This window comes from Daphnia pulex, chromosome 8 (genome assembly GCF_021134715.1).
Source record: "Daphnia pulex isolate KAP4 chromosome 8, ASM2113471v1".
NCBI classification, from domain to species: domain Eukaryota; kingdom Metazoa; phylum Arthropoda; class Branchiopoda; order Diplostraca; family Daphniidae; genus Daphnia; species Daphnia pulex.
The window spans coordinates 9,706,812-9,732,478 of record NC_060024.1 but is presented as its reverse complement, the minus strand read 5'-3'; the positions used below and the strand labels follow the sequence as shown (position 1 = coordinate 9,732,478).

The following is a 25,667-nucleotide window of genomic DNA, read 5'->3' as shown; positions in this document are numbered from 1 at the left end:
TTTTCCTTTTTCGTTCATCCCCCTTCTCTCGTAAGGATAGAAAAGAGAGAAACAACATACTTTGAAGAAATTGATCAATTCTCGTATGATGGCGGCGGCGGCGTTATTCTTTTGGCCTTTTGAATCGAAGAGTCCTTATAATCCAAACTTTTTTAACGAACCTCTTTCATATCCACCTTATTCGTGAATTCCTAATAAGGTCTCAATCGACCATTGAAATTTCTCCCCTTTTGTGTGGCTTTTTTTCAGCGGGAGCACGTACGAATTTACTGCAGACTTATTCAATGCCTCCGCTCTATTCTGTACACACACATTGCGCTAATGAGGAGGGCCCGACAAAAAAGAAAAAACTCTGCTCGACTCAGTGGCATAATCCATCATCTTCAGTCAGGTGTTTTGTGTAGTTTTATTGATAAGAAGCGCAAAAGGGGGTACTAGGTGGGCCGGTCCCGGTGTAGGTGGCAGACCCACAACGGGCTCCCTGCTGGCCACAAAGACTTCAAGCTGAGTTGTAATTGTTTTTTTCTCTTTTCTAACCCCTCACGCTATCTTGATTTCTCCCCCATTGTTGTATCACTCGACGGGCGGTTGGCTCTGGAAGTATACATAGGGAAACGGGAGGGTAAAAGAAACTCTTGTGTCTTTGAGTTTTGTGACGTGAGCCACTGATGGATCAGTCTAGGATGTAACGCCGTAGCTAAAGAGACTTGCCTTGATGACACCACACATTTTCTTTCCTGGCATCGTTTGTATTTGAAGAGAAAAGGGAAAAAAGGGACACGAACTGAGCAGTTAGACATTCCACTGTTGTTTTTCAACCCGACCGAGAGAGAGAGAGATTATGACGCCGCCGCCTTCCTCGTAATTCATAAAAGCGGCTCGGTCGTCGTCAACGTCGTTCATAAAACGCGCCAGAAAGGTATAGACCTCGTCCCCTTACATTTGAGATGATATGAACGATGTTGTTTTATTTTCCCCCGCCATCTTAAGTAGAGCTGGAGCATTAAAAAACACATAGAAAAGTTGAATAAAGATGGGCTTCGGCGTTCCTTCAAGGGGGCGCTCTCTCTGTGAACGGAAAAGGTTAAGAGCGTGTGCTGGGGTCACAAAAATACGGTTCTGGAGGGGGTGCAGTGCAGCACGCACACAGCCGGCCCTTCTTTTCCCTCTCGAAAAAAAAAAAAAATTACGGTAGAGAGACTACACCTTTTTTTCTTCTTCAAAATTTGTCAGATTTTGTTCGTCAAAAGAAAAAGCCCCCCGATTTTTCTTGGACCGCCTTCTCGTGTTGGATATCTGCTCCTTTTGCTTAGCTATCTGTTAGTTTCCCTTGTAGAAGGAACTCGCAGCACACGCTCTCCCAGTCGAAAGACCCCATAGCTCCTCTTATTACAGCAGCAGCGGCCAGACTCTGCTGCTCCTCCTCCTTTACCCTATGGGCTCCAGTGCTCGGAAGAAAAACGAAACGGAGCACAGAGCTAGTATAGTATAGTATAGGGATCTCACTTCAACCAAGACTCAGTCGTCCAGGCACAGGCCGGGCCGTCAGAACATTTTATTTTTTCCCCCCTTTGCCTTTTTTTCTACAAATTTTACAGAGAGCCCTGGTAGAACAGACCGCAGAGTGTATATGTTACACGTATTGAGACCAGTATATATATCATATATACACACAAGTGTTGCCAAGACTTTGGTGTGTTTCTCCAACACCAATAGCTGCGTTTTTCCCTATAAGAACTTTGGGAATTTTGTTTCTCTCTCTCTCTTGTTTGATTTATTGCCGTTTGGGGCTAACGCATTTCGTGGCTGTTTGGAATCGGATTTGTTCGGAACTCAATTTTCTGCCTTTTTTCAAAACTTGTTTCTTTTTTCACTCGAGTTGTGGTCCATTGGAATCGTCAGTGTTTTGTGAGTGTGGTGCGTTGAGGCACTCGAGAAAGTGAATTTTTCTTTTCTGTCCCGTGATATATTCTTTCAACCAACACCCGGGACTCCAATCATACGGGACTTTGAAAATCTTCTTCTCCCTGGAAGGATATGACCGGTAAAATGATTCCCCTTCATTTGTATATCTAATATATTTTTTTTTGTAGGGTTGATTTATTATTTATTCGGACTGCGTGATTTTCGTGTTGGCATAGTGATAGTCGTATTACAAAATACGTAAATGAGTTTTTCAGCCTATCACACGACCAAAGAGATTTTTAGGAGGAGGATTTTTAATATTATAAGGGGGAAGACAAAAGATAACGAAGCTCAAACTCGCACTGCTCGCTGTATATTTGATTAGCCCTCGGGATATTTGGGTTGATGATGGCTCGGGATGGGCGTGAACCGATTTGTCCAACCGTTTGGTGAGATGGGCTGGATGATGATGGACTGAACGTCGATTTGATAGAAATCCATCATTATCTTTAGCTAAATAGATATTCCGTTTCCTTCCAGCTCTTAACAAAACAAAACAGAACAGATCTTTATCGTCGTTATTTTTCTAAACGATCTTCTCGGGCGCAGATGAGAATCGTGAGCGCACTATGGGGAGGGTGGAACAGGAAAAGGGTGTCCTCATTATGAATGTGCACAACAGCCAAACAATTTCCCCCCCCACTGAATGAAGAAGAAGAAGAAGAGTCGTGTGGACACCTCGCAGTGAAGAGTTTTTTCTTTATTCTTCAAATAGTTGTGATGATGTTCACTTGATCACGTTCCTTGGGGTTCAACCCCCTCCGCGCATGTGCACACAGAGAAGAATCGCTGTACGTGTCGGGGCAAAAAAATACTCAAACAGAAATATCCATCCATCACGATGTTCTTCTTCTTCTTCCACCCGTATATGTGGGGGGAAATGATCGGGCGATGACACACAAGATTCCCTTTTTTATTTTATTTTTATTCTAATGACAACGGAAGAGATTGTATAAAACCTTTTTCCGGTTTTTTAAAACGCCGGCCTCTGCAACCCCCCCACCATAAAATCAAGGCGCGTTCACTCGTTATAGATGTTTTGTTATTGCATTTATGCGTGGGCCTTTTAGGCGTGTTTTGTGTATATACACAAAAATGAGCTATTTACAGCTTTTATATAGTGTATAAATAGAAGATAGAAGAAGAAGACTGTATGTGGGTGTTAAGGAGGGAGGGTCTAACGAAAACTTTTTTCCCTTTCACCCTCTCTCTCACTCTCTGCTAATAGAGCAAACGCCTTACACAACTCGTCTGATGATGGGCTTGCGAGTTTTCGATGGCCTCTAACGCGCGCCACCAGCGTGTCAGCATTTATTTCTCTCCCCGTGAGCCCTTCTTCTTCTTCTTCTTCCCGCCAGCAAAGTCGGCGACGGCGGCGTCCCGTTTATGTTATTCACGCCCGCCCTTTCGCCTTGTTTACCTTCTTCTTTTTCTTCTATGAACTGGAGGAAGCAGAAGCTGGCCGGCAGCCGAAAGTGTTAGAGAGTCAGACTCTAGGTCTGTGTGTACGTTGAACGTATATGTCAGCTTGCATCCAATCCGCAACGGATGGGGGAAAAAGAAGGATTTTTTGGGGTTTTGTTTTGTTTCCCGTTGTTGTTGTTGTTGTGGGGTCGTGATTAGTAGTCCGTGATCAACTCGTCGGCCATGGCCTCTCTCCTTTTAGACTGGATTATATACACACATAGAGTTTTAAAAGACTGTTTATAGTGTAGAATCCAGGCGAAAGGTCAGATACCGAAAAAGTCAGCCTTCTACTACGTATGTGCGTAGTATTAATAGGCTGGCGGTGTCCTGCTGTTGTATGTTTCGTTCGTTTCCGAACGGACTTGTCAACTGCCCTCTTATCACGAGCGTCCATACCCTCGTAAGACGGGACAGATCTGGACGAGGCGCATCCTCTGGGGAGGGAGAAAAAGGAGAAAGTTCTTCTTTCTTTTCTTTCTTTTCTTTCTTTGACCGTATTTGTTTGTTTTCTCCCTCGCGGAGAGAAGCGGTCGCTGTTTGAATTTCTTATCATTCCCGAGCCATCAAACACACGTATCCCTCCTCCCTTCGGTGGAAGCAACAGTCCCAGGAAAAATAGAGAGAAACAGCCGCATCGAACAGACTTTCTCGCCGACGACTCTGAACTTGTCTATTTCCTTCGTCTCTGACGCAGTGGAAAACGCTGCAAACAACACGACAAAAACATTTGGTGATGATTAATGGATCCATCAGTCCGTGAGCCGAGGGGATGAATTGATTGCGAGGCTCACGACGACGACCAGAGAGAGAGAGAGTCGACGGACTTTAGAAGTGGGATTCTATTTCACAGAGCCGCGCGTCGTCTGTCTTCCTCAACAGATCATCCCACGTAAACGCGCGGGATCCTGGTATCTTTTTTTCACTCTGTATAAAATGACAAATCTCGGCGAAATGATGGAACAGCTGTTTGCCATGAAACACAGACTCTCCCCCACACACACACACACATACACCGACAAGAAGCGAAACGGATTTGAGGTTTTCCCAACCAAAGTTCCTGTGTCGCTGCTGCTGCCCGATGTGTTTTCAAACGCAACCGGTCAGCATCTGTTTGTCCTTTTCCCTCACCCCTTGGTAAAAGATATTTGAAAATTTCCTTTCTTTTTTTTTCCAGAGCATTCGTGGTCATGTTCTTCCATTAGTCCTCCACCTGCCCAGGGGAAACCGCCCCCTCATCCCGATTTTTCATTCCGTCATCATTCGGCCCCCAAATTAACGTTTTAACATTACTATAGAGAGCTTTTAGTCGCGGGGTATATACGGGGAGGGGGCGCTATGTGCCAATCGCTCATTCCGATCTGGAAGGGGGGTAGCAGCTCGTATCTCTTTGATTACCCAGAAGCTGTATACCCCCCGATTCTTCTTCATTTATTAAGAAAAAGAGACTGGACTCTTTTTCTTTTCTTTCTTCCTTGTCTAGCCTAATCGATTAATCACCGACCCTTTGCTCGACATAAATGACCATCGATGAGAGAAGCGACCAGGGGGACATGAGCAACCCAAAAGACTTTTGTCGAAGCTATATTCTTAGATCGAAAGGTGATTAGGATATGCCAGCAGCTAAAGAGACACACAAAAAAACAAACACGAAACTGGTTTTATTTCTTTTACTAATACTTCATTTTGATTTTTCTTTCCTCTCGTGATCCCTCAAGATATTCCGTCATAGTCGGAAAACATTTACCTTCGGTCGCGTGCCCCCATTTTTTTTTCAAGTTTTATAAAACTAAATTGTAGTGTGTTTTTTATTTTTTTTTTTTAAGGTTTGCCCAGATGATTCGTGTCGTGTCCCTTTCAATATCGAAGCGATTAGTAAAGAGCTTTTGGAGGTTATCCTTTTTGGGGGAACAAAAAAAAGGATAAAAGAGAATTGAACTTTTTTTCCTGATAATGAATAATGAGTTGGTAGAACTCTCCGTTGCCGCCGTTTGCACTTAAAATTTAAAAAAAAGAGGAAAGAAAGGGGCTCGAGACAGTCTACACTATATATACTCCGATCCCTCAGGATATCTGGGCCTTTTCGTTCGAATAGATTGGCCGTATCGGGACCCAGCGTCGTCGTTCATCCGCATCAGCCTTCGTATTTTTATTTTTATGTCTTGTTAGATTTGGACGGGCAGTGATTTCTCTCTTTGGTCGGGATTCGGTTTCCCAGTCGCTCACTATCTGGACGGTATTTAAACCGCACAATTGAGACATCCTGGCAAGGCCATCATAAGGAAATGCTAGACGCAGTGACAGTTAGGTTTTTTCTCGTCTTTTTTTTAACGACTTTTTTCTTCTCTCTCTCTCTATTTTTGGCTGGCGCGTATTTCTTTTTATGATTTCCATTCGATCGCTACCAAGGAAATGTATACAAGATATCGGTCGTCCCTCTATAAATCAAAGAATCAGTGTCGTGTCTTATTTTTTCTAGGCTGTGGAACTTTGTGTGTGTGTGTGTACGTTCAAGTAAAGTCGACTACTATTTCCACGAGTTTATAGTTTTCTGGCCTAGCTCTCGGTTTTTACGATTGTGTATACACACACACACACACATCGACTGCGTGATGCAGTTGGATGTGCAGTACGGTTGGTTTAGTTGGGCTCCAGTAAAAATATAAGAAACGGAAGAGAGAGCCTATAGCAATGTTGTCAACAATTTACAAGTGGCCGCGACCGCGAACGCAGCTGTTTGTGTCTGCCCGGTCTCTCTCTACTTTGCTCTCTTGGGCTGCTTGTGTGTGTGTGTGTGTGCACGTGTTTATGTGTATATATCCTCGTCGGGTTGCACTGGCGTTTTGGATTTCCAGCCTTTTCTCTCTCCAGTCTGTAAATGAACCTAGCTGCGAGTCTCTTATTAGTTTTTCTTTTTCTTTCTTCCTCGGTGGAAATGTTTGCCGTATCGAAACACGTTTCCCATATCGCTTCGATGACTTTTCCTTCCCTTCGTGACAAAAGGAGAAGATCAGGAATGCGTGTCGATTTGATTTAGCTACAACAAACAAGCGAAAAATAACAAAAAATATTTTTCCCCCTCCGAGGGGAAATCAACATTCGACTTGTTATTTAAATTTGGCGCCATTAAAGTAAAAGAGGAAATGGACTCGGCGACGGTCCAGGGTGCGGTTCTATCGGATATGCGCGCAATCAAAACTTTTTCTTTTTATATGTTTATATATTTTTTAAATGAACGAACCGATACGAAAGGAAACGGAGAGAGAGAGAGAGGACATCGCGTCATTTCAAAAGTGGCTTGAAGAGTTCTAGGAAATGACCTTTGACTGCCACAAAATATTATCCCCACCACCCGTCTTGTTTGTATTTCAGAAAATTTATTTCCCTAAGTGTTTTTTTTCTTCTTCTTAAAAATAAAAAAATTTGTTTTAAACAAACCCCGCCACCCAGTTGAAAAAACTTCTGACAAAATGCGTCAGAAGGAAACACTGTTGGTCTGTCGTAACTCTCTGGCCAACTGTCAACTCTTGTTTTCCTCTCTTCTTTTTTTGGAAAACAAAAATCAGCTGTTTAGTGATAACCCTTTTCTCGTCACATTTCCCGAGATCGCTTACGCAACCAATCATTCTTGTATTTTTGTAATTTTTTATTCCCGTTGAAAAGTCATAAAACTGTCTTAGCGTCGCGATCTGCCAGACTTGCCGCAATTGGCCTTATATTTATCCCGGAAGTGACACCATCATCATTTCCCCCAGCTCCCTTGTTGCTTTTTCGTATGATTTAAGATTTTTTCATTCAAGTTAATGAATGTTTTCCAGCTTTGACCATTTCTCATTCGACTCCCCCCTTTTTCTCGAACATTTTTATTATTACATGTGCGGATGGCCCCGGCTTATGTACTTGTACACAAGTGGCAGGGGGTTGGAAAAAAAGAAAAACCTTGATCCATTGTAGTGGTCCAACACACTCGAAAATGGTTGTGTATTTACCCATCTGCGTTGATGATGATGATGTCGTCCGGCGGTCGGACCATTATTGAGAGTGTGGAACGTGCCGGGCACAATGGGACAATGCTGTCAAAGGCTTTTCGCATTTTGCGGTTTGAAGGGGGGAGGAGTAGGAAGAAGAAGAAGGCCGCAGGAAAGAGCTTCTTTTGTGCTTTTGTCGATTTATTAGAGGCCCTCTTTTTTCTCTCTCTCTTGTTGTTATTGAATAAATGGACTTTTGGTCGACCGCACGACACACTCGTCCCATTCATTCGTGTGTGTAATGCAAACACGAGTATTATTGTAATACTGCCTTGTTATTCATTCTTGACCCAATTCGTTTAATTGAGATACTGGGGAGGGGACTGCAGGGGGGGATATCTTTTTATACTTAACATAAATAAATAACGTTTCTAATTTGGTTTGATCAGGAGGATCTTTTTAACGTCGGGAAAGCAGAAGAAGAAGAAGAAGAATAAAGACACCATGGAGACGACGGCCGCCAACGTCCTATCGACCACATCGCGATCAGATTGCCATTTGAACTGGGTGACCCGCGTTCCTTCACCATTCCCGCCGGGCGTCGTTGAGCACCTCCCGCCCGATGGACGACTTCATCATCAAAGGTCAGACCATCTCCATTTTCTCTCTCCGCTATCTCTTCCAGCTCTTTTTTTATTTTTGCGGTCGACATTTTTTCAATCAAATAAGAGAAGGAGGTTCTAGAAAGAATGAAGAATCGAAAGTTTATCCGAATCGAGTCGACGGTTTTCATAGCCAATTCCACTCAGGTCTTCTTCTTCTTCTAGTTGTAATTTGCATATTTCTGGGCGAGTGGGGAAGGAAAATATTTTGGCCTACCCGCTGGGCCTGGTATGTGATGAACGACTCCCGTTCCGTTCTTCACGCTGTTTTGCCATCGAAATCAGTCGGCGATTGTTTGCGTCGGCTCTTTTTTTTTCTTATCCACATCTTATACGGATAACCTTTTGAATTGTTTGAATGTCCGGCCGACGTTATTCTAATAAGCGGCGGCGCTTTCGGCTATGTGTGCAAAGGGGAAACACAAAAAAATATCTGAGCAAAACTACCAGCACACAAAAAAGAATCAAGACGACAGACATTCAAACGCTGTTGAATTATTCAGACGTTTCACTTGTCTGAAATTCACGCGGCTGCAACAACATTCCGAAATTCCATTGGCTTGTTATCGTATATAGCCGATCCGGTTGCCACTTTTTTAGTCGTGGGGGGGAGCAGCAGCCGCCGTTTTGGCAAACAAACGACAATCTTTTTTTTTTTTACTTTTCTCCGCCTCAATAGAAGCGAAACATATCGATAAGATGATGATAGGACGTTGACAAATCTTTTTTTCTTTTTTTGGCCTGGAGTTTGTACAAGAAGGGTGTGTTTCAGCACGACTTGGTGTTGACTCCTTGCCTTTTCGGAGACGAGCGATAAGTGGCAGGGGGGGGGAGGTGTAATGCTTGTTTTTGTGGCGAAAACAAAAATTCAAAAGACACACATTTTTTGGCACACACAACCATTTGTGTGTGTCAGCGGGGGGTGGCAGTGTCGGGTCTTTGTGGAGGTCCATTTTTTTCCCTTCTTCTTAGCTTCTTTCTGTCCACCTCGCATCCTAAACTCACATGTCAAACATCTGCGAAACCTTCACTTGCAGGTTGACATAAGGCGGCGGTGGTGGTGTAGGGGCGGCTGTGTATGGGCAAGTTATGAGGGGCTCCAATATTTCCCTCTGTCTAGCGGCAATGACTGTCCCTCGATGGTTTTTTGACAGAAAATATCGAAGATGTTGTAGTGTGCTCGTGTATACACGCACGTGACCTGCACTCGTCACAGACATGTTTTGAGTTCTCCTTTTTTTTTCTCTCTGTCTCTCTCTTCTTGTTGATACACCGCACACTTCCGGTCTAGTGTATGCCAGCCTGTCGGACACGGCTAATTTCCTACTACGTCTACTACTCTAGGTCTAGTCAAACTTTAGTCTAGGCCTTTTTCGCTAAAACTATCCGGATGCAGATGCACAGAGAGAAAAAGCTTCCGGATATCTTTTTACCAGATTTTTTTTTCCCTTTTTTCTACTTCTGGCAACCTTTGAAGCACGCGTCAACCCTCCCTCCCCCCCCCCCCCTTCCTTAGACTCGATCACTTTGACGTGAATTAATGATGAGGACACGGGGGGAGGATTTTTTAGACCAGGAACGGAGGAAAAAAAATATAAAATAAAACCGTAGCAACCAAACAACGTCTTCCATTGTGTCGGACGTGTAAGGACGCTCAGTGCCAGTTCCCATACTCTTGTATTTTTATTTCATTTTGAGGGTGGTAAGGGAGAGGAAAAATAAAATAAAAATAAAAGTTGAGGTAAAAATAAAAGGTAACGGCCTATAATAACCGTCACTGCAGCAGAGACGTCTCTGCTGGTCGACATTCGTTTGGTCTGTGGTGGTATATTGTCCGATCTGTAAAGTAAACGACGCTGTAAAACTTTGTGACGCCACCGATTGAAATTCATGTCGGGAAAAAGTGGTTCCCCCTTTTCTTTTTATTTGATATTCAATTTTCTGGGACAAGATATGGGCAACAATGCGACACAATCAGCTGGTGGGGATTGTCGAGGAGGTTCGATAACATCTTGGAGGAAAATGGGTCTTCTTCTCCTTGGTTGCTTTTTAATTGAATGATTTTAAAAGTCAGGCGTCCCAGGAACTGGCCATCAATTTCAAGGGGGAAAAGAAGTTGGGTTCAAGATTGTCACATTTATTTCTCGCTTAGTTTTATTGAAAAATCACGTCACTTCAAGAGAGGAAAAAAAAAACTTGGATGGATTGGTGGTTGGCTTGGTTCCGATAAGAAATTGAAAGCGATCAATCGAATCGAGACAGAGAAAGTGGAAGCCCATCACGCGTTACTCACCTGGGACCATCTTTTTTCCTCCACCTCCTTCTATTTCTTTATCGATCTTGAAGAGAAGAAGAAGAAGAAAAAATATCCTCTAAGAGAAGTTTGCTGTTGTTGTTGTATCACCTAAAAGCAGCAGCAGCACCCTTTGGTCTGCGCTGGGGTTTGGTCGGTCCCGCGTCGCCCATAAAAGGCGCCGCTTTGTGACGAATCCGTCCCGCGCACTCTCTCACGCTTCTTTTTTGATTTATTACGTTCAAAATGATGGCAATGTCTTCGTGCCGCTTCAATCAGCCGTGTAGTATGTGTGCTAGATTTCGTCTGTCCTCCTCCCTCTTTGCCCTGACCGCCGTTTTCTCGAAAGAATGGATGAGTCTCTTTGAAATTCCGCTGGACTTTCGCCTTCGATTTTTGCATGTTTCGTTCGACGAGAAAAGAGATTCTCTCTCGGTCATTGATACACTTGGACGTCAGGGCAGGATATAATGGACATCTGATCTATCTGTTTAATGGCATACTTGCGTGTAGATAACATCTCGCGTGTCGCCCAGCGGACAATGTTCTTTATAGGTAAAAGTACAGAGTATCACTAGACTCTTAGACTCTTATACACGGCGGTGTCGGATGACTTGGTGAATTATTTCACAGGAAGGGGCCGTCTTTTTCTCCCGAGATTCTCTTGTTGTTGTTGTTTGCTTTTCCTTTTGATTCTCCTTCGGCACTATTTCAAAATCCTTTCACACAATGGGCTGTCGTACAATTGTGTCATTCTGTTTGCCTCCTACAATCGTGAAAGCTGAAGCCGGATCCTTGTGTGACCGCAATTCACAAGAGCAGAGAGAGAGAGAGAGAAAGAGGATTAGAGTTTGCGCGACAAATTGGAGGTATCAGATCGCATTACCTTTTATACCACCTCTTATATCTCTCCCCTTCATGAGAAAAGAATGTACGGCTGGATTGCTGGCACATGTTCGTTGTCGTCAGTTTTTTTTATATTTCTTTTTTAAACCCATGAACTTACATTAGATCTCTTCTGCCGAGGCAGCTGGTTAGCTCTGACTGTGTTCTGCTACAAGGGAGAGAAAAAAAGAGATAGATAGATTACACTATAGGCTACTATGCCAGAATGAGCCCAGGAGTCTGGTTTTCGAACAAACCAAACATCTGGGTCAAGTATACAAGAGTGTAGTAGCTATTTATGACCATTCAACCAGGATTTTTTCTTTCCCCCCTTTTTTTCTCTCTCTTCTTCTGCTTAACTTTCAACCCTGTGTGAGCGCGCAGGTCCCTCCTCCTACTTCAAAGTGATCAATGAACGTCTGTTCATCATGTCGAAATACGCTACCCACTAAAAATGTCGGTTCGTTGGTCTCTCGCCCCGCACGACAGCCAACGTCTGGAAAAATTATACATAGAGATGAGCTTTTCAACTGTGAACACAGCTAGGGGAGAGAGAATCAATCGTCCCGATTGAAAATGATCAGAATCTCTGATAACCATCTCCACCTCGCCGTGTACGCGCTTTACTACTTACTTATTTATAGGATATTCCCGGTAACAAAAAAAAAAAAGCGATTTGATTCTATACGGTATACTAAGTAAGTAAGTAACTGTGTGAGTGTGTGTGTGCCCCGTTGCTTTGATGAATGACGTCCATCAACTATTCAGATGTATTCAACTTGGACGGTTGCACATCTGATCCGCCTAATCGCTGTTTTATTCTTCCCCCTTTTTTTTCTTCTTTTGGATAAATTTGGTTGACGATCGAACGAACGGAAGAGAACCAAAAAACAAACGAGAACGACCGTTTTTTATTCACGAAATCACGGTCACGAATTGCTGGTAGATTGGAACACAAAGTTATTTTTGAACGAAAACGATTTGATGGCGCCAATTTTTCAATTATAGGCGAATCGAAAGAAATAGTTTTTTAATGTTGGTGGTTCTCCACGCCGTTCGATTTCTGGATTCATCTCCTCCTCCTCCTTCCCGTATAGCCCTTTTTTTTCTCTTTCCCCCGTGTTTCTTTGTTGATGAATTTCGATGCTTGTTAGCTTGAGAAAGACCGTGATCGATTGGTTAGACGGTGGAGATGCAATCAAGCGCTCGCGCGCCGACAAATCAGCCCCAACTCGCAGTGCTCAGAGCTCACGGATTTTTATCCTTTTTTTTCCTTTCCCGATTCCCATGAATTAGAAATGAACGGCCAGCAGAGTCTTTTGATACAAGTACAGTGCGATCTTTGAATTCATTTTGTAATTAAAAGAAACGATCTTCTCCGGCGCAAATGACTCTTTTGCATTTTTGGCCAAAGGGGAGAAATTAAAAAAGTTCAAGAATTCAAGAGTTTTTTTAAAAAGGAAACTTATTTAACTTTTATTTAAAAAAAAAGAAGAATGAATATCTCATCTTTGGAATGCGACTTTTTCTTGATTGGATCACGTCCATAAATTTATCCGCGGCTTCTTATAATAATAATGCCTCTCTTTTTCTCTTTCATTCTTTTCTCCATCTCGCCATCGTTTTCATTTTATCGATGCCAATCCCGCGCGCTCAAGCTCAAGCATCCCGATGATGCTTGTTAGTAGTGTCTGCAATAGACTATGTGTCCTCTCTCTCTCTTTCTTTATCTTTCTTTCTACCTGTTCTTTTCTCCGTGTTTGTCTGTGTTTGGTCGTTTTGGTCATCGGGCGGCGAATTTGAATGAAGAAAAGCAGCGGGTTGTTATATGATCAAGCGGTTTTTCTTTATCCGTCACGCGTTTTTTTTTCCCTCCCGTCTTTTCCCTTTTCATTGGCCGTTATGCTAATATCAGCGAAAACACCAGCGCAACAACAGCAACGACAACAACAACACGAAAGGCGAAAGGTGGATATGCCGTCTTGTGTTACCTTGACAACGATGACTCATCGCATGCGCACCGACCCGCTGGATTTATGTCATCGTTACTTCCCCGGGCTCCCGAGTTAACGTGACCAGTCGGGCAAAACATTTATTAACCGCAAAAAAAATGATTTGAACGAAAACCCCGAAAGAAAGAAAAAAAAAGTCCCTCGACCCATTTCGGGTTTTGCTTTTTTTTTGTTTCTTCACGTTCGGAGAGATGCACGAAACACGAAATTTATCATCTGTAATATACCTTGTGGCCGCAGCAGCGTAGATAAATGTTCTCGTGACTTTTCTTATTATATACGAAATTCGGTTAGACGTTTTCTTTTTTTTCTTCCAGCGTCCGAGGTCCCTTTTACCTTTGTGCATTTCTATGCAACGGGATTGATCATCAAATCACGCGGGGGGGGGGGGAGAAATTTGTTGTTCAATCCGATGTGAACTTTCACGCAACTTGTAGTATGTTACGCGTCCATGGCGTGAGAAATCAGAGGGTTGACGATGGATGGGGGACGTCTTTTCTCAACGTTTTACCGATTCGAGCTCGTCGATATTTTTTGGTATTCATTTTTCAAAATGGTTTGGAGCTAGCGCACAGATGAATAGGCGGATGAGCTGGCAGATCTTGATTCACGACGTATATCCTTTTCGATCCCGCTTCACTCTGCGGCGCAACCTCGTCCAGTCCCGGAGGCCGATCGCAGAAGCGAATAGATAAGTTGCGCACTCTATAACACGAACGGTATGCAAATGGAAGCGTTATATTTAATAGTTCACCTGCTGCTGCTGCTGCTGCCGGTTGAATAAAAGATAAGGCGGCGTCTTTCCTTTGACTATTCTCTCCTATTTTCTCAATCGTTTCTCTTTGGTCTCTCGCCCTTTTTTATTCCAATCCCGCTCGGCCCAAGCCTCTTTTGTCTGTCGCTGGACCATATAATTAGGCCATCAATAACGACCAATCAAAGGAGCTAGAGTAAAGAGACTCTGAGTCAATGCTTCGTACGTGCCTTGATGGAGAAATTCCCCTGTAAACATCTTATCGCGTCCACCATGTATATTTCCCGGCAGAAGAAAAGAAACCGCATCGTGTCACTCGTTGTTCGAACGTAATTTAAACATTCCGAACGGACGTATATACCGTCGCCGGCCGTCTTCCACCCAGGACACACCGGCGCCTATTCGAAAGAATTTGATTTTAAAGTTCCCAAACGATTTTGTTTTGTTTTTTGTTTTGTTTTTTTCAAATTTTTGCGGTCAAGTTATTCGAGTCATGGCAAAAGCTACACGCCATTTCCTCGCGGGTCTTTGGACATGTTGTGCAATGTTAACAACGGCTGATATCTATCAGCAGGTGATACGCCGTTTCATTGGAATGATACAGGGCCGCCAACAAGGCAGTTTGGGGATTATCCGGATTTGTTTTTGTAACTGAAACGTTTCTAGCATGATGAATAGGGACACACGATTACATTTTTCGCCTGGGCCGTTCGTTGTTTTTCTGTCCCGAGTCGTTTGACAAGTGAGAAACGTGAGAAACCCCACTGGTCCACCCATCACACAAGAAGAAGAAGAAGAATCAACAACAGCAGAAACGAGCAGATAGGGATTTTTTGATGCAAGAAGCTTAAAGACTAAAAAGAAGAGACAGAGACAAGAGAGTTGGGGGGGTTTATTTTGTCTCGGATTTCCACGTCGTCATACACGAACAAGTAAAGTACCAGGAGTATCCTTGAGGCTGGTCCTAGGGTCCCCCTTTGGTCCTAGGGCATACATGGAGGGGGGTGAAGAAGAATTCCATGCCGACCCAGCACCAAGAAGAAGAAGAACCCGACAGACGGTTGACCCCAGCACATCAAAAAAGAAGCCCCAAGTAGAAAAAAAGAAAGGAGAAGAAGAGCGGTAATGTATCGCTAGGGTGTTGTTCTTCTCGCCCTGGAACAAATTGTTCCAGCTCCCCTCTTATTCCCCCCTCTCTTACGACGACAAAACTTTTTCGACGTCGTTCCCCGATATATATATATTTTTGTTTAAACTTTTCGATGTGTGATCCAACTAAAATTAGAAAATAGCGGGGCCCGGGGTAGACGCAGGCGACTGTACGGTTGGTGGTGTAGAATAAGGAAAATGGTTAATGATGATGCAACAGCTGGCGCAGCGTTGGACCCATCAGAGAGATAAGGCCCCCTGAGCTCTTGCTTCCCTCTTATGAGCATCAGCTTCTTCTTCTTCCTCTTCTTCTTCTTCCTCGTTATGCATGGCCGACCGATGTGTATACCTTCCTTTCCTCATATAGTACTGATGATGCTACTGCTAACGAAGTGCGTACGACTTAACAATGCCCCGACTACTACTCCTACCTACCTCTCAAGATTCCCTGGCTTCTTCTCGTCCAACGGACAGACTGCTGTTTCTATTTTGACTCGCTTCATTTTGTTTTTACACGCCAAGTGAATGGTAGATAGCAGATGATTGGAACGGTTATGGGCGCTTCCAGGATGGAAGTCGGGAGAGATACTCTCTTAGTATTTTTTTTTTTCCTTCCTTCCTTCCTTCTTCTCCGGGAAAATATGCATGGAAGGCAGCAGCAGCAGCAGCAGAAGCGGGAGTAAAAATGTCGTTCAGCACTCTATTCCTCTATTCCTTTGGAATTTTCATCCATCTGATTTTTTTTATTTTTCACGCTGATCTCAATGGGATAGTCGGTCACTAATGAAAACTCTTTTACTTGTTTACCCTTTCGTGACTTTTAAGAAGGTTATTTGCTTCTTCCAGAACCTTTTAAAGGGATTTTGACTGTCTTTTCACAGCCTCAAATCAACGGGGTTACTTCTTCCATTCGGAGATTGATGGCGGCTTCCCCCTTTCTAATGGTTTTACAACTCCGCTGAGAGCAACCGTTTCAACCCGAGTCAATTTGCTGTGAGAACTTCGTTTCAAAGTTGGCGGTCTGAACGTCTTGGAATGTGAGCCATCTACCGGCGGTCGCGGGAACTCTGGCGATGGGGAGGGGGGGAATGTACAGTCGGTCAAACAGTTCGGACAGTTTTGATGATGAAGAAAGTAGGAAAAGAAATGATGGTGATGATGACGTGGTGTTTCTGATTTGTGATCCGATAATAACAGGGTACGCACAGCGCGCACGGCATGCGGGGGCAAGAGCGTAAAAATTCATGATTTTCAAGATGTTGTATTATAATACTCTTGTGTAGTTGAGAGAGAGAAAAAAAGCCAACAGCAACCAACCGTTGGAAGAAGAAATTAAAAAGAAAAAGAAAATAACAACATCTACAGCACAATCGAGGAATAAATCAGATGCCGAGATGATTATATAAAAGAAAAAAAAAATGAATAACAAACAACGGCCGTGATCTTATTCAATTTTCTTCTGCATCAGCCTCCTTTCTCCCGCGGGACCCACAGTGAAACGAAATTCCGCCCAAATGCCATCAGCGATCTAAAAAACTTGTAAATGTTTCTTGTCTTTTTTTTAAAAAAAAAAGAAAAGAAAAATCTGTTTATGTAGAAAACGCCGGCAAAGTTTTTAACCGTTGATTTTTGTCGCGACGTTAGAAAAAACAAACAGAAAGGGTCGTTCCCTCCCTCCCTTCTATGCAGACGAACCCTGCGGATGCTCCCGACTCGATTGCGAAACTTTTGAACAGAATTCCGTTACCGGAGAAGAGTATAGCAAGTGAGCGTTCGATGACAGAGAGAAAGCAAAGCATTTGAAACAAAATATAGCGCAGCACTTTTTGTTTTCTTCTGAGGTATTCGGTCGTAAATGCAAAACCCCCCTCTACTACTCTTCCATTGCTTGGCTAATGGTTTAAGTTTCTCTGTGTAGCAGCTCTCTGATTCTCTCCGGCGTTTGTATTTTTTTTTTGTGGCTGCTGCTTCCCCGTTTGAAAAATTTGATTGACATTGTTTTCGCGAGTGAAGCTGTTGAAAGCCTTTTTAAGTGCTGCTCTTGCTGATGGCATCGAATCGGATACAGTTGATCCCACGGCTCACAAAGTCACCCATCCAAACATTCTCCGAATCCGATAAATGCTTAGCGGGAAACTCGAATGGCTTCCTATAATTCGACCGCCGTAATTGCCGAGTTATCGACCAAAAAGCCGCGAGTTTTAAAAGCTGCCGAGATCAAAGTTACCAAAAGTAAACTCTCAATACTCTGCGTACGTAGAGCAGGAGGAGGCTACTGTCCGGCAGTGGAGAAACGTGAGTTGTTTCCAAGGGCAGCTGATGGGAATACGTTTTTATTATGCATGTACGATTGTCCGGATAAATGAAGTTATTTGACTAAATAATGAATAGAGCCTCCGTGGGAATTGAAGAAATTCTCTTACCCCATACGATATTAGAAAGGTCGGGACCGGAGGTATATATAGTCAAAGGAGAAAGAGGGGGGGGGGATTCATAACTAATAATAGTGAGTAGAATAGTAGATAGGCAAAAGAGGGAGAGGGTTTGTTTCTATCTACCTGGGCTCATCAAACCTTACATCCGGCTCTGCTTTTTTCATTTTCCCCCGGTCCGTGTTGTAGTTGCAGCCTATCTTACAAGTACTACAGTAGCCGTTTCATGTTGAATTGCATTATCCTCTACTTCCGATAGCTTTAAACTTGCCGCAGACTGCCCCGCGTCCTTAAATCATACTTGCAACTATCATCACCATATCATACCCCCCATCTCTCTCTCTCTCTCTCTCCCTCTCTCTCCCCTCTGTGCACATCACGATATCTCGCTGTCCTTAATATATTTTTATCCTCCAATGTTTATGATATTACGAACGTCGCTCGTAACGTACACCGCACCAGACTCCCCCACCAGCTGCTGTTGACAATCTTCTTGTTCATCTTCTTTTTTTTTTGAATAGCAAATGTGGAAGTAGGGAGAGTCTATGGGTCTGCACATGTAGAATCAAAAAGAATATTTTTCCCCAAAGCAAAAGGAAAAAATCGTAAAACACGATGATCCCATTAATGTGCTCGGCCCTCCCACTAAATCTCCGTCTTTTTTCACGATCAATTTGTTGGTTCGGTTCAACTTTTTTGGCGGTTTTTTTTTTTTTTTGTTCTGTCAGGAGAAATCCGATCGAGACGCTCGGGCAACAAATTAGCGTCTTATATATTTTCACGGTGCGCTCGCGTTATGGTTTTCCAGACTCGACACAAGTGGAAAAGGAGGAGACGACGTCTAAAGGTCACACATACACACACGGAGCAGCCAAGACGTGAGTTTAGTGGGACCCCCCTCGTTATCGTCGCTCGTAAAATATGGAAAATGTTCATGTGTGTGTCTTGTCTCTCTCCACCCGTGCGAAAAACCCGAGAGCTTTTTTGAGACGCCCTTTTCCCAGTTTTATACGCGAAAAAAAGTTCTTTATTTTTCCCGCTCGCACTTTGATTTTTTCCAAGGTGGGTGGGGCTCGAGTTCCACATAATTTCATCTCTGTGACTTGTCAGTCTTGACTTTTTCTTTTTTTTTTCATTTTCCTGCGTAGCTGATGATCTTCTTTCTCATCACCCGCACATTTAATAACCTATGGTAAATGTAACGAGATAAGAACGAGAATGATAATCACTGCCTGTGTTTTAACGCCTCACGATCGTAAACATGAAGGAAGGCCCCAAATAATTACGAAACATCCCGAAAAAAAGGGAAACAAAAAATGGAACGAAGATTATTTTGCGCGCCAGATGGCGGCTAACCAGCGAGAACCTTGAGACCCTCTCTTATCGAATGTGTAGAATTGAATTCATTCATCGACATGTCTTTTCTTTTCAAAAGTGAAACTAACCGAGCAAGGAAAAAATAAAATCCAAACTTAATAATTGATGAGGAAAGAAGAAGAAGAAGTTTCTTGTATATGTTAGCGTCGCATAATCAACAAACACTGCTGTCGCTGCCAGCGGCCATAGGGAAATGTTCCAACACTAGTGGCGGGGGAGGGAACACTTTTTTTTTCTTTTTCTTCTTATTTATTTTCTTCTTCCCTTGAACTAATTTAGCGCTCCAACGTTGTGTGTGTATATACGTATAGCCTATGTGTATGTCTACGGAGACTAAGTTTCTCACGCTCTATCCTCTGCTTGCAACACACCAGCAGTCGGTACTGTACTATCTCCTCTTGTCTTGTTTTCGCTTCCTCCCTTAACCCAAAACTGAATATCGTTTCTTTCTGGTTGTTTTTCTTTTTGAAAAGGGAAAATTCTTTTTTTTTTCTTCTTCTTCGTTATTGTGGCCTTCCGTCCGTCGATTTTTCGTCCTTGGAAGAGAATTCCAATCGTATCGAGTCAGAAATGATAATTAAAATAAATCCGGCGGCGACATAGACGTAATCAGAAAATAGAGTCAAAAGTTTTTTGGGGATTTTTCCTTTTTGATATAATCACACCTCCATCACTTTCACCACCTCCGCCGTGAAGGCAATTAAAGGTAATCGAGCTCTGGGCTATGATATGCGTCTACATAAATACGATACAGAGTTGTTGCTGCTGCTGCGCTTGAGCAACAGCATCTGATTTTAATGAGCGGGTTTTTGTTTTTTTCTTTTTTTTTTAGTCCAGGCTACCTAGAAGAAAAACCTTTAAAAAGTCTTTAAACTACTACCCAGTAACTTTCTATTTTTCTCCTTTCTACACTACTATATACTCCTTCGTCATATCCAACCACTGCGAAGACTACGTTAGGCAGTACACACTCAGCCAAGAGTGAAAAACGCTGTCGTTCCTGTAGTTTCTTGTAGTCGTCCGTGTAATAACAGTGTGTTTCTGTACTGGTGGGCCACTCCAAAAAAACGAGTCTTTTTTATTTTATTTTTCTCTCTAGCTGATGACAACTCTTGATCAATTTCAGCAGCTGAAACAATCAGGCAAGACTTGACCTGGAATTTTTTTTTTTTTCGTCATTTTCTTTTTCACAACATGAACATGGGTAAATCGTTCCAAATTAGGATTTTATTTTATTTTTTTACAAAATCTATCTTATTCGTTTGTTGGGAAATTCTTGTTTGAACTTTCAAGTTGAAATTTTTCTTACTTGTCACTTTGGATTATTCTGTGGAATCAATTGATTTGAATTGCGCGCCATCCGTTTTCTTTCATCCGGTTTGATATTAAAATAAGTGAGTAGAACTAAATAAGAGGACTCGAGAGAGAGAGAGCGCCCCCCACAGTGGATGGGTGTGGATGAGACCCAGTGGTGGGGCTCTTACTACGAATGAATGTGTACAAGAGAGAAGGGCAGGCCCAGGAACGGCTCCAGTGCCGCTCAAGTGGCCGACCGAGAAGCACGTACCGGTCTGTCGCTCTATGCAACGTACAAAAAACAAACAGAACATTAGACTCATTCAATCCACTACTGGACGACCACAGCAACTTGTTTTATTTTTTCCAGTGATTTGTTTCTTCCCAGTGTAATTTCGTGATTGTGTTTTTGTGAGTGTGCTCCAAAGAGACTTTTTTTTGGACATTGAAAAATTGAAAATTTTGTAACAATTTTTGTTTTCCCCTTTGCCCTCCGACTGCGAAGAGAATTTTTCTCATCAGTGAAAGATAAAGATCATGCTACTGGCTCTTTGGTCATAAGAGTCTAGCTGATTCTTCTCCTTCTTTCGCTTATATTCATTTCGGGGACGTAATCACCAGGCGACGAGAGAGAACCCTGTCGTCGTGTCTATTCTCATCGGTGAGTGCGTGCAGCAGTAGTGTCTCCACTCTCTTTCTTCGGTCCATTTTCGTTCATTGTCCCACCGTACTCATTATTATTATTATTATTATCGCTGCCACTGTAGCAGTGCAGAACACAGCACTACTTGCATGAGAGAGTGGTTCAGTCGGCTCTTGCATAACTAGGACCTTCAATGAGAAACAATCGGAGCAGCTACTCTGGTTATAGGTTATTGTTATCAGCACACAACGTGGAAAATTGACTTTATTATTTTTTTCTTTTTCCAAGAGCTTTTCCTTCCACTTCGATATTCTACTTTATTTTTGGGTCTTTTGGTTTTGTTCTCGGCGCGGATGCCATCTGCCATCCATCGGAGGCGGAGTTGAGCCCCACAGAGGTGAAGTGGTTGTTGAGTAGACCCCCCTCTTTGAAAGGGGGGGTTACCTCACTGGTCACGTGCAACGGCCAAGGCAATGGGAACATTTTTTTCCTAGTTTCGTAACAAGTTGGAACCCCCCGCCTGTTCCAGGACACTTCCTGACGATTCCTTTATTTCTTTTGACCGTCCAGTGGTTTATTATGTAACACGAAAATTGGGGTCTAGTGTCTTTAAGAAGTGAAGAGGTGGGGCGGATGGGATGTTCCAAACTCACCGACAGTCATCCCGTTTTTGTATTTTTTCTCTCCAATCCCCCTATTGTGTGTCATTTGTTAAATGATGGACTATTGCGGTGATGGTGGTGGCGTGGAACCGAAAACCATTTACCGGGAACGCTCGGTTGGGTTCGGTCGCCTCGCCCCCGACAATTTCCAGTCGAAAATCAAAGAAAAAGAAAACAGCTCGTTTTACTCGACCGAACGTACCGCTCCGCCGCCATCACAACATTTCATTTGGGAACGATCAAAAACGTTCCAACACCAAAATCCGAAATTTGGCTTTTTTTATTTTGAAGGACTGGCCGCAAGGGAAAAGTTAAAAGAGGTTTAAGGTTTTTTTTTTCTTCTTCTTCCTCTTAAAATAGTTGCGCGTGTATAGTCTGGCTCCGATATAATCCGACAGAAAGGAGAAGAGATGATGATATTCAAACACCCACACACACACACGAAAAATGTATCTGAAAGAAATCCGGCGTGTCGAATGAATAAGAAACAACTTCATTGTGGCCTTGCCCATCTCCTAGCTCCGAGTTTCTTTGATTATTGTTATTTGGGTTCCTCTTCTTATATTCCTGGTGGGATGGCGTAGGGAAATATCTTGACCAGTAAATAATAAACCATTCCTTTTTTTTCCATTTTTAAAATTTTTTTAACACGCGCCAGGCGAGAGAGCCCACGTCTAAAACAGAGAAAAGTCGTAAATTGTCTCTCCTCTTTTTTTTTCTCTCGCTGGCAATGAATTAAAAATTCCAAAAATCTAGCGGATAAGACTTGCTCGCTCGCGCTATAACGTATGTATTAAATAAAAAAACGACTAGATTTTCTATCTGAGGAGAAGAAGAAGACAAGAAATATTTCATTATAAATCGTCAACTTTTTTTCTCTCTCTTGCCCTTCGAGTGAAAATAAAAAGATCGCCACATCCAATCGGATTAACCTGTTTTACAATTTAGTGTTTTTTCTCCCAAAGAAGAAAAACCACACATTCTCCTTCCTTTATTTTTTGCTTATCTCGTCCGTCTCTTTTTTTTTCTGCTTCATATCCCTTATTTATTTTTTTTTACCTTTTGTTTGATTGCATCTTTCCTACTACTACTACTATGTGTGTGTGTGTGTGGATTAAATTTTTTTATATTGAGTCGTCACTCGTAATCAAGTTGGGGGTCTCTGAGTTTGGCCAGCCGTGTCGTGGCGAATTAGCACGGGCGCCGCGCGCGACCAACCCGGAATAACAAAACAAGCCACACACACAGTTCGACCAAAAAATTGAAATGAAGAAAAGGAGAAGTTCCTTTCATCCCGTATATGAAGCGCTCAGACTCTCTCACCACTCGACTCTCGAAACTTCCATTTTGATTTTCTAAATGAATGGACGACATTTCAGAGAGAGAGAGAGAGACCCCCGATAGAAAAGGAAAAAAAAAAAACCAGTCTGTCGAGTCTGGAGATTCTTTTTCGGTTTTGGAATTTGGTGTTTTTTAAGGACCCCTGATTGTCTGCGGTGCCGTTCGCGCAACGAAAGTGGACTGGAGACTATATCTCCCAACTCAGAGATTCTCTCCTGGAAAAAAAAAAAAAAAGAAAAAGATGATGACTAAGACGACAATCAGCTTCTTTGACTCGCCTTTTACGGGGTGGTAACACAGACGACGACAAAGAAACACACACTACGGCATGCTGCACATCGTAGTAATGTGCGCCCCCGATTCATTGATACAAAAAAGTTGTTGCCGCTCGACCGCATTTCTCTTTTTTTTTGTTTGTTTTAAAGTTGGTTCAATCGTTCACGCAAGGTTGTCGCCATGGAGCGTGAAGTCTGAGCAGAAGAAGAAGAAAACTGAAAATTAGATGCAAATAGAACAGCCAACAGATGTACGTACGTACCAGTAACCTGTACGCACTCACACACGAGCATTGCTATAACACTTGGGAATAGAAGCGGGAAAGGTCGTGGGAACTTTGACTGTTTTTAATATATTTATACTACGATGTGCGGAAGAGGACGCTCGAGCGGCAGAAGGCCATTTTTCCCCCTCTGTTATAACCAGAGCTACCGTCTGTGTGTGAGTGTGGAAACGCTCGCTTCCGACTGTGGGCCCTTTCTTTTTTACTTTTTTTAAACATTCAACTACGACCTGCTTAGTAGGATGAGCCTTTTCCCCCCTTACCTACCTACCCCCCAGGTGTGTGTAATAGTATCATGTCTGATTGCGCGTGGGAAAGGAAAAAGAAACAAAAAACACACACACACACACAATTCGAATGAGACAGAAGAATTAAATGAAAAATTCGTGAAAGGAGCTATAGAGGACCCCCACAATCCGAAATGTTGCCCATTCCAGTCAGCGTCTAGATCCAATTTGTTTTCGTTCCTTTTCGGAGGCCAACAATAGAAAAACACGTATTTGTGTACCTACCGGTCATTAACCGTTTTTCAATTTGGATCAAGTCAATAATAACAATCGTGTATAATGTATAACGTGAGCGATTCGATAAGGAAAAAGGACTCGGCAGGAGGTGGACTTGTGTTGCTTCTTAACTTTTGGATCAAAGAAACAACACACACACGTACGGGCCATAATAAAAGGTGATTTTTAATGACAGGCAATGAAGAGCAGGTGATTCGGCGTGAGAACAAACACTAGTTCTTCTCATGGTTCATTTAGAATTTTTTTCTTTCTTTCTTTTACCTTTTTCCACTTGTTTTTTGAATGCCTTTATATAAAGAGAAGGAGACAGAGGGAGGAAAAAAGGGGTGGTGGGGGCGACATCATAATGAAGAGCTGGCCAACATGTGAGAATCGTTTGAACGATGGCTAATAATAAAAAAAAAAAAAAGAGGAACCTGCGCGTTCAAGCGTGGCCCACCTGTTGGTTTTTTGGGAGGGAAAATAAAAACAAAAATAATAAATTGTGTAACGTTGTTGATTATCCAAAACAATTTCGGGTTAGATTTTTTGATTTGATATTTATTTATTTATTTTCAAGAGAGAATAACATGACGGCGCGAGCGTCTGTTGAATTGTTGATTTCCGTCCAACTCGTTTGAAATCCTGTAATCCCGGTGCAGACGTGTAGAATCCAATGGGGTTGAATATTCATGGGTACGACTCTTGGTAGATGTGGAGGACCCAATGGAACTGGTTCCTCCCCATCTTCGTCAAAGAGAAGAGGAGAAAGAGAATTAGAAATTTATAACTAAACGTCAAGTAAAAATGAAACGGAATCGAAAAAGCTTGTTCCTTATTCCATCATCGCAGGACCGTTTCAACAGCTTTTCGTCTTCGCTGTCGGGGCAACGAAGAACACGCTGCAAGACATTCTTGACATATTTTCCAATCCATCAAATCGACTTTACTTGTACAGTGTATATAGATGGGGGAAAGAAAGAAAGAAAGTTGCTTTCTCTTACGTCTTTTTTGATCGAACTCTGAAACGCTTTTCTGTAATTTTTCACCCCCAAATTTTTCATCCGGATCGCTCAGAATTCAAGAGCGCAACTGTGTACTGCTGCAGTATTTCAGCCTTTTGGTACGGGAAGTTTACACATTATTTAAATCGTACGCTTGGCTAGAGCTGTCCTGATTCGTTTCCTTTCAATTTGTTACGTCAAAACTGGGGGAATTTACGGGGTCAAAACTTTCTAAACTCCGCGCAATCGGGACGAAACACACACACACACACACATGCAGCCTCTCTCTCTCTCTTTTTCTGCTGCTCTCTTTGATATGTAAAAATCAAAACGGACTAAACGGTTCACAGCATGGCTTCGCCAGAAAAGAAAGCGTTCAAAAATTGTCAACTCTCAGATGGGGAACACGATTTATAAGGTGAGTTCGTTTAGCGTTGCGTGAGATGATTGCAGCCCCGCAAAGCGATCGCGATTGCCCCAAATATATTATTATCGTCCACACTTGACACTATAAAGCCCCCCCCCCCCCACTTTAAAAACTTATATTGTATGCCATATACAACAATGGAAATGGAATACTGTATCTGCTCATTGTTTTCTCGACTCGAAGGGCATATCTAGAGGAAGATTTTTCTTTTCTCTCATTTTTTTTATTACATGTTGAATGCCACCCAAATGATGGGAATTCTCTTTTCTTT

At 42.7% G+C, this 25,667-nt stretch overlaps 1 protein-coding gene across 2 annotated transcripts in view; it reads left to right on the top strand.

Moving 5' to 3' along the window:
• The first annotated feature begins 1,488 nt into the window (after window positions 1-1,488).
• LOC124199732 (kinesin-like protein CG14535) overlaps window positions 1,489-25,667 on the top strand; it is a 71,940-nt gene continuing 47,761 nt past the window's right edge. The window contains exons 1-2 of one of the 2 annotated variants that reach the window (XM_046595659.1): window positions 1,489-2,044; window positions 7,847-8,041. In XM_046595659.1, coding sequence (XP_046451615.1) covers window positions 7,902-8,041 — 140 coding nt within the window. In that variant the 5' untranslated portion in view covers window positions 1,489-2,044; window positions 7,847-7,901. Of the gene's footprint in view, window positions 2,045-7,846; window positions 8,042-19,772; window positions 20,919-25,667 lie in introns of those variants that run through there. The other variant, XM_046595661.1, reaches the window with a different exon arrangement.